This window comes from Gossypium raimondii, chromosome 10 (genome assembly GCF_025698545.1).
Source record: "Gossypium raimondii isolate GPD5lz chromosome 10, ASM2569854v1, whole genome shotgun sequence".
In the NCBI taxonomy this organism is placed as follows: Eukaryota; Viridiplantae; Streptophyta; class Magnoliopsida; order Malvales; family Malvaceae; genus Gossypium; species Gossypium raimondii.
The window spans coordinates 2613222-2623601 of NC_068574.1; the positions used below are offsets into that span (position 1 = coordinate 2613222).

Here is a 10380-nt window from a genome sequence, read left to right on the forward strand (position 1 = left end):
ATGAATTGTTTACGCAGTTCGGTTTCCCTACGTCTGCAGAGCTTTGCTTAATGAGAAATTCCACTATCCTTAGTCAACAATACAACATGTGACTAACACTCTATTACACTCCTGGTGTAGAGACCTCATCCTTGACCAAGTGTAATAGAGTGTGAGTCACGTGTTGTATTGTTGACTAAGGATAGTGGAATTTCTCATTGAGTAAGGCTCTGCAGGCGTAGGTAAACCGAACTACGTAAACAAATCCTTGGTATTATTTGTTATTTTGTTTGTTCAATTTCATAATGCCAAGCCGTAGTGGCCACTACAGTCTAGCACTTTCATTGCACTTGTTGTGTTAAGCAAATAAACAACTGCAATTCTAGCTTCGGGGCCATTCCAACTACAATATAGGAGTCAATCACGGATTGCAGATATTTTATGATCTCTGGTAAGCCAATTAAAACGATTGAAGAACAATTCCGAACCACTAATTTTTCCTTAATTGTAAATCAACTATGAGAACAAATCGACAATAGACTCACGCTAATTGAATAGTCCAAGAAAGATGTTTCTAAGATTTAATTTGTTTGAGAACTTTATGATTTAGAAAAAAACATGACTCTAACTAACAAACTCATATGTGTAGTTGTTTAGATTAGATTATTCACCCATTTAACATAACTCGACTGCCCTTCCTCTCGGACTATATTAATTTATTTAGTGATTAGAATAAATGGACAATTGCGGATCAATTTATCCTAATTAAGTGCATATTACTTTCAATATTAAATAAGGGATCATTCTTAAATTGACACGAAAATAACATTGAGAATGATTTTCACTTATCGATAAATCGAAAAATATCACTAAAAAGGTGAAGTATGAATTGAATCTGGTAACCTCGTAATCCAACTTGATTTATCCTAAACTAGATTAATTACTTAGATATGCATAATGAAATGATTAATTAAGGAAATACTTTTATTAATTAAATTGGAAAAGGAAAAGAAAAATAGTAAGAAGGAGCATGTTACTCTCAAAGAGAAGAAAAGGTAAATTCACGATTGAACTAAGAGAATAAAAACAAAGGAGTTTTTCTAATACTAATCAAACTTCTTAAAGTAAATTCTAATATTTATCAAATTAAATAAAAATATATCTTATCTTAATTAATCTCTTAACAAAATATTCTTACAAATATTTATCAAATTAAATTCATATTTCTTGAAATTCATTATGTTTAAAATCTTGTTCAAGTGCTTGTACTCAAGGGCGAAACTAATGGGGCTGCCAGTCCCGCCCCCTAAAATGAAAATTTTTTCATTTACATCTTTTGAAATTTTAAAATTTTAAATTAATAAAGATAAAATTGTATTTTGGCCCCCTTAAAAATGATAAAATTTTGATTTAATCTTTTAAAAATTATAAAGATGTAAACTATTAAAATAGTAAAATTGCATTTTTACTATCGTATAAATTACAATTTAATTCTGGGCCCCCTAAATTTTTTTTTTGACTTTGTCCCGGACTTTTTTTCGAGGAAATTGTTATTAAGGGGGAATTCTCTTTAACAATGTCTAAATAATTTAGTGGTTTCAAACTCAAATTTCTTTTAAATATTTGTTATATTAAGAAGGGGAGATTGTTATCTTTGATGTCCCAAAGGCAACGATATTTAAAATAAATTTTATTACTAGGTTGTTTAGTGATCAAACATTTTCAAGACTTTAAAAAATACTTAAAAATATGTTTTAATTGCGCTTCAACTTCAACTTGTACCAAATATTTTTGAGTCAATAGCCAAAGAACACAATTGGTAGGCCATGTAACTATACATTCTTTGCATGTATTGATACATGCGTATATATCGATACTTAACTCATTCAACGATCACTAACAATTATTTTTTAGTCAAAATATCAATACGTTAATTAGAGGATCAAATTTTCAATTTAAAACTAATGCTAGCAACGACTCTATTTCACTTTCAAATGTCCACAAACTCATTTCTTATTATAAATACAGCTACAAAATATAAGAGAGTAACATCCAAATAAAAAAAAGTCAAGACACAAACTTATATCAAGTTGTTCAGAAATTACGTTGAGAGTATTTGCATTATGTCACCATTATTGTATGACAGTAAAAAAAAATCCACATAAATTTAATCGTAACAACTGCAAGTGCAACCTATAAATAGTATTATAAAAGTATATATATAAAACTATATCTAATTAAAGTAGATGTTAAGTAATAAATTTTAGCAAACTAGAAGGACTGACCCCCAAAATTAGACCATAAATTATTCAATCCTAACCCCGGCCCCTTGGTTCGATCATCATCAACATTTTTATTTATACCAATGATGCATTTGGAACTCGTAAAACAAAAGCCAGCAAGTACACAGCTGAGCTGAGGTGCCCCTTGGATGACCCCATGCATGTTACCCTGTATGACTTGAGTCTCTTCATCATTAAATTTTGCTATCTACCACCATTAATGACTTTTATTACTTCCATTGTTTCGAAGACGCAGACACTTGCACGAAACATGTTTGAATCTTGACCCTCCATCACCATTTACTTTGATCTGAAAACCTGAATCGAAGCCATCACTGAATTGAGAAGATGACATAAAATTATATATGCATATAGGAATATATAGGACCACAGTAGGTCTATTATCGATTAGTGTAACTTTTTGCATGTGATGGAGTTGCTATTTTTCTTCTGTTAGATCACCAATATATATGATGACGATGACGATGATGGTGATGGTGATGATATATATATGTTTATGTATATGTTGAGCATTTATAGGATTGACTTTCCAAATGTTATTTTCCCAAGGTTAAAAAAGGCTGCAACTATATATGGCTTATGTATAGGTGTCATTAAACATCAATGTAAGAAAAAAATGGGGCAATGAAAACGATAAACCATGTGCACATCATCATTCAATAGCATAGCTACAGTATTAATTAGAGCAGCAATCTAATTATTATTATTATTTTCATTGATTATAAGGGTAGGTGTAATCGATTTATGAAAACGATACACAATATATATACTCATTCATATGAAGGGAAGTATAAAAATGTCTTACCAACAATCTTTATTTTTATTTTTTAAAAGTAAATTATTTAAAGTAGAACTAGTTCATTAATGTAGTTTAATTGAAGTCGCTGGACAAGAAAAGAAAAAAGTAGATTAATTGAAATCTTTGTTATTCATATAGATGGGACTGTCTCTCCTATAGCATTATATATAGCGTAGTTAGGGTGCTGGTAAGTTTCTTAAAATTTAACCTTTTAAATTTTTAAAATTTTAAAGTGGTAAACGTAAAATTACATTTTGCTCCCTAAAATAATAAATATTTGATTTAATTTTTCAAAATTGTAAAGATTTAATGGATATATGGACTCTTAACTAATTATATTTATTTATAAAAACATTATGGGTTTAAATCTACTTAACTTCATAAAGTTTTAATCACTTTGATTTAAGTTGGATGAACTCAAATGTTGTCGAGTTCTTACAAAATGAAGTTAAACCATAAAAATATTAAAATTTGTGTTTCAACATGATTTTCAATGCTTAAATCAATAACACAACTTGGTAATAATCAAAAATAAAAGTATATGATTAAGAGGAATGAATATGAGATACAAGAAGAAGATAAGAGAAAGATGCTCCTCTCAGGGATAATACCTCTTGCCACTGCGCTTGGTTCTTGGACTTACTTTTTATCCGTTGTTGATTTAAAGAGTGGTCTCATATTGTACTGAGTTAAGTCAATAGTGCTCCACAATTATCATATTTGTTCTTATTCAGGTTATAGTATAGCAAGTCTTTAAAAGTATCAATACCATTTCAACTAACATTCGAAGCTTATTTTGATATTGATATCAATGCTTATATATATATATATATATATGATAATTTTATTTAGGGTAAATTACACTTAAGGTCAATAAATTAGTAAGTTTCTGTTTTGGTCACTCAACTTAAAAAACTTACAAAATGATTGCTGAACTATTTGAAAATTTTTATTTAAGTCGTTAAGTTGTTAAAATCATTGCTATATGGCCTTTTCTGTTCACACTGCTTGAATCAATTGAAAGTTATTATTTTCCTTCTCTTCTATAATTCAATTTTTTTCATGAAATATCTAAGAATGTCACGCATTTGCAAACCAAAATCTAAACAACTTTTTTTCCTGATCTCCAACACTATTTGTCAAATTGACTTATATCTAAGGGATGTTCTTCTACTCATTGATGGGTATTGATCACCGTACCGGTCGTCGAAATGTCGATTGGAGCTCACTAGCTAGACTTTAAATTAAAAAGAAAAAAGAAACACTTAACAACCCAATGACTTAAATGAAATTTTTGAATAGTTCAGTGACCAAAACATAAATTTACTAATAGTTTAGTGACCTTAAATGCAGTTTATTTTTATTTATTTAGGCTAAATCAATATTTAAGACTAAAAAATAACAAAAGACGGTATGGTATATACACAAGTTGACTGTGGACCGACAAGCCAGCTTCTATTCAGTTTTGAGTAAAATCTAAGTCGTTGGCAGAAATGTAGAGCTGATCCAGGTTCAAGGCCAGCACTTGATGATCTTAATGCAATATATTATAATCAATATTCTATATATATATATATATATATATTTACATTTTAATATTTATCATAATTCATCATCACCATAAAAAATTCTCGTCGTTATATATAAATGTATTAGTATCGAAACTTAAATCATTCTATCAGAAATACAGACTTCCACACAGTCTCCGCGTACAATTAATGTTCTAACCTACTTCACCTGTAAAAGCTTAAAAAACCAATATGCATCTACTCCCTCTATATAAATACTTACCTGTTAGCATTTATATTGCTCATCCTATACATTAAGCTGACTTTCACATACATTTCCATCATTCTTTTTTCACACTTTTTTTATATAATTTTGATAGTATAATATGGAGAAATGGTATGGGGTTTCAGGGTTGGTGTTGGTTTTGAGTTTGTTCTTTGGGGTTAAAGGAGAACCCCAAGTCCCATGTTACTTCATTTTTGGAGATTCATTGGTAGATAATGGGAACAATAATGAACTTCGTTCATTGGCTAGAGCTGATTACTTGCCTTATGGGATTGACTTTGCTAATGGACCGACCGGCCGGTTTTCGAACGGTCGAACTACGGTGGATGTCATAGGTAAACTGAGCTTTCTTTCACCATTGTTTCTTTGAAAACAACAGATTGGATAGTACTATATGTAGTAATGATCATGTGGTGATATATTGTCATTTTAACACATTTTATTTGCTTTATAATTTATAGCTGAACTTTTGGGGTTTGACGATTACATCCCTCCATACTCAACTGCAAGTGGTAGACAAATACTGGGAGGAGTTAACTATGCATCTGCTGCTGCTGGAATCAGAGAAGAAACTGGACAACAACTGGTAATAAAAATCATGGTCTAGTTTTAAAAGAAAAATGTATAGGGACTTGGAGCATAATTAACCCAATAAATCGCTTGGTTTAACGATTGGATGATTTTCACTATAGGGAGCTCGGATTAGTTTCAGTGGGCAAGTCAAAAATTACCAACAAACAGTTCAACAAGTGGTGAACGTGCTTGGAGATGAAGACAGTGCAGCAAATTACTTAAGGCAGTGTATTTATTCAATTGGATTGGGTAGCAACGATTACCTTAACAACTATTTCATGCCCCTTTACTACTCAACCGGTAGACAATATAGTCCCGAGGAATATGCCAATTCTCTGATTCAAGAGTACACTGAGCAGCTTCAGGTTAGTAAATATTATTTAGGTTTAATTCCACTCGATCTGGATTTTAAATTGCTCTCGGAAACTTCACATATTCTAATTATGACCACTAAATGTTAGCTAAAATATGACGTGGAGCATATCTAATGAATCGAATTATAAACAATTTGAATGTCACATCCAAACTAATTAGATACTATTAATTTGTTGATATCCAAACTGATCATATGATAAGTATACACATGTTTACAATTTAATCCATATGTTTTAAATATACTTCATATCAGACTCGAAATAACATTGAACGGTATGATTAAGCTGATGAGAGGACGCTATTCATTCGATATTAATACTTTGATGACTTAGAATCTGGAATTAGGATGATAGTTTGAGGACGTTTAATGGAATTAAGCCAATTATTTAGATACTTATATTTTACAATTTTTTATGATTATTGTAAAATGGATGGGATGAATGGTTTTTTCAGGCATTATACAACTATGGGGCAAGGAAGTTTGTGTTGATAGGTTTGGGTCAGATCGGTTGCAGTCCAAATGAATTGGCTCAAAACAGTGGAGATGGTCGAACATGTGTGGAGAGAATCAATGCTGCCAATAGGATTTTCAATAACAAGCTTAGGGGTCTTGTCGATCAATTCAATAACGCCAATTCTGATGCTAAATTCATCTACATTAACGCCTATGGAATTTTCCAAGACATCACCAGCAACCCTGCAGCTTACGGTAACCATACAATCAGTTGTTTACAATTTGATCCAAACGTTATAATGTACTAATGACTTGATATATGGAATAATATTTCAGGTTTTAAGGTGACAAATGCAGGATGTTGTGGAGTGGGGAGGAACAATGGGCAAATAACATGCTTGCCATTCCAAACACCATGCCAGAACAGGGATGAGTACTTGTTTTGGGATGCATTTCATCCAAGTGAGGCTGCCAATGTGATCATTGGGAGGAGATCCTACAGCGCTCAATCTCCTACCGATGCTTACCCCATTGATATCCGCCGTCTTGCTCAGCTCTGAAACTGAAAGTCGACGAGGTTTTTTATGGGAATTTATAGATAATTAATTGAATCGTTGTAGAATTCTTTCTATATTTGTGTCGTTTTGAATTGTGTAACAGCTTACAATCATAAGTGTCATTGTTCTAAGGGAAGTGGCAAGCAATATATATATATATATATATATATGCACTTTTATATGTAGCTCCAAGTGATGAGTGTTGTTCTCTTTGGTAATTGTTGTAAAGTTTGTCTGTATCATCACTAATAATGTTAATGGATTGATGGGTTGGTTTAACTACTCCTTTGTTCTATTTTGGTTATTTAATTATTAATTTTTCGATTTAACTATTTAATTTTTCGAGATTAAATATTTTAGTCATTATTTTATTAATTGTCCTTAACTTAATAATTAGGATAAAATCAAAAAATTTAGATTGTGTAGTCAAATATTTTAAAAATTAAAACGTTTATAAAAGTCATTTAACTCATGTATAATTTTTTTCTTCTTGTTCTTTCTCCATTTCACTAGTAGATTTTCTTTTAAAATATTTTTCCATTCTTGTTAAACATTTAGAACAAATATATTTAAGCCTTAAACACATAAATGTTTTCATGAAGTCTTTTTGGGGTCATGAGAATTACAAAATATTTGGTAGACTGTCGGTGGAGTTTTTAGACTCCACAATTAGAGTTATAGGATTAATAAGTGTTTTATAAGCACAAAGTAAAATATTTTAAAAAATAAATATTTTTTAAAAAAAGACACATGTCAATTTTTTGAGGCTGCTTGTGGAATAAAAAAAGTACACTACTAGTGTACCAAATACTAACCCATCATGAGAATGCAATAATGAATTTTTCAAACACAAGGTTCACTGTAATTACATTAGTAACAACAATTACTAAATAAAAATGCTAAATTCCTAATCAATTCTAGTTCTTCAAGGGTTTGTATTAATCAATCCTAATTTCTTCAAGAATTTGCATTAATCAACCTCTAAAAATTATTACTCAATCCTGATTTTTTTGACATCAATTTTTCTGTGAGGCCACTTATAAATTTTGGGGTTAGAAAAATAAAAGCTGCAATTTGGTTTCCCAATTACAGCATATCATTTCTATCCACACTTGATAGTCAACTAGTAACTATTACATACTGCTGGTACTTGGTCTTCAATGTCGCCAAGTTGAAGAAGGAACGGTGAGCTTAAACTTTCTTTCATTGCGAGTAAAGACCCTAAATGATAAATTGGAAGTGATTGAAGAAAGGCGCTTAAATAGATCAAACAGCAGTGCGTGGCAGGCATACGAGACTTTCGTGAGTTAGTTAACTGCAACTAAGGGGAGTCACTAAAATGCATAATTGGATGATGAATTTTGGAATTTACCCTAAATTTCTTAAAGGGAAATATTGATTTCTTACTAAACTAAATCATAAAACACAACAGGGCCAAGCCCAACATACATTTCTAGAAGCTGGGCAAATACATATACAAATCAACAACACATTGCAACCCCCAAGTCTAATGGGCACACATAGTTCTAACAATTGAAGAAATTAATAAATATTTATGAAATTTTGGAATTAAAAAAAATAATGAACCTTTTTTAAATTAAAAAATAAAATTTTATTTATTTTGGTATAATCAATTGTGTCACTTTACATCTTAGGCTATTTTATTCAAACCGGATAATAATATTCAAGTAAAGTTCTCAAAAGAGAAATAAAATTAAGATTCGAACTTGATCCAAATACTTCGAGAAGAAATTCGTTCACTTTTTCTATTAATTTGTTGGTACTTATGTAAATTCTTTTATTATTTAAGTTTTAAATTATTATATATTATTATATTTTTTATTTCTGGTTTTTTAACAATTTTATTATATAGATCCTTATATATCTGCTCATTTTGACATAATGCTTAAAACTATCTATAGCCCCTCTCCAACCCATAAATAGGAGGATATAATGTGTTTCAGTGCACTCGAGCCCACGTTCTTCTACATTGACAACAATATCCATATTAATTGAATTAAGACACAATCATATTTCTATTGTTATTATTTTTTGGTGAAAGAAAACAAAGCTTAAGTAGTTATCCTACGTTAATACAATCAAAAGCACCATTAACTTTGTCACTTTCAAGGAATACTAAAAGATATGTAAGAGCAAATGCCAAAACATTAATTCCCTCCATGTCCACAGACACCATCTTGGCAATTCGATCTACGATTGAGTTAGCTTCTCTTGGAACACGTCTGATCTCCCAATGCTCAAAATTTCGTAACTTCTATTGTATCTACTTAACCCATGCTGAACTCGAACTAGTTGTAAAACTCCTTTGCAAAACAAGAACCACCACAAGGCTATCCGTGTGAATCGATAATCTATTCAATCCTCGATCTTGTAAAAGATTCTGCCTGTCAAAAATACCCCATAGCTCAACTTCAAAGACCGAACAATTTGTAAATTTACGCATTGATATTCTTTCACAATTGTATTTATTTTTTTTCCCTTTTCATAATGTTAACTTTTATTTGATGGAAATAATTACTTCTTCAATTGTTTTTATTTGCTCAATTTCAAACACTTTAAAAATTAACCTCCTTCAATTAAGAATTAAATTGCTCTTTACTCTATAATGTATTAAAAAAAGTATTTAGCACCATAACAAATATATTTGATGGAAAAAGATGTATTTTAGGCACTTTGAAGGGGTTTAAGCTTAACCAACGTCGAGGTCATGACAAGATTATAATTCTTTCTGACAGCTTGGAGGTTGTTAAAGCAATTCAAGAAAGCATCTCCACCACTTCGAATTCGGCCTTCATTAGACGAATTCGGAATATTCTATCATAAGAAGAATAGTGAATCTTGCGCTACATTCTTGTAGAGCGTAATCAAGTTTCAGATGGCTTAGTCAAACTAGCTTTGGTTAAAAAAAAGAAGATTTACATATTTTTTATCTCCCTCCTACAGTAGTATTAGATTTTCTCAAAACAGATAAGATAAAGGGTGTTAAAAAATGTATTTAAAAAATATATATATATACGTTTAAAAATAATATATAATAAATAATAAAATGTATAGTTTGAAACTATTAATTGCAACATATATACAATATGTACGAATTTTCAATGAGAAAAACAGTTTAAATCATGAGTAAAAAGAAATTAATAGGTAAGTACATCAGGTTAATAATAATAAATGCAATTCAATTATTTATCATGATATTATCATTTTTAGTAGCACGTAAAAAATTATCATGATAAAAAATTTCAATATTAAAAATCTAATTATAAATTTTATGTAAAAATTGTCATATAAGACAATAATGAAGTTTTGATTGGATGACAAAATTTTAATTTTTACATGAAAGTATGAAAATATACAAATATTCTATAATAGTATAAATTAATGATCTATATCAACGCAATCATACACTTAAATAGTATAATAGTATAGATAAAAAAATTAGATAAAAAGAGAGTGAAAACATGTTATTTAGCTGATACTTGCAGTTCATCATTTGCTCTCCAACTTTTATTTCCTCCCCTACAA

At 30.1% G+C, this 10380-nt stretch overlaps 1 protein-coding gene across 1 annotated transcript; it reads left to right on the forward strand.

Moving 5' to 3' along the window:
* Positions 1-4892: 4892 nt before the first annotated feature.
* On the forward strand, positions 4893-7113 carry LOC105777484 (GDSL esterase/lipase At1g29660). The gene is made up of 5 exons (XM_012600786.2): positions 4893-5210; positions 5337-5461; positions 5568-5813; positions 6277-6532; positions 6614-7113. The coding sequence occupies exons 1-5, from the start codon at positions 4976-4978 to the stop codon at positions 6835-6837; spliced, it is 1086 nt and encodes a 361-aa protein (XP_012456240.1). The 5' UTR covers positions 4893-4975; the 3' UTR covers positions 6838-7113.
* Positions 7114-10380: the final 3267 nt, after the last annotated feature.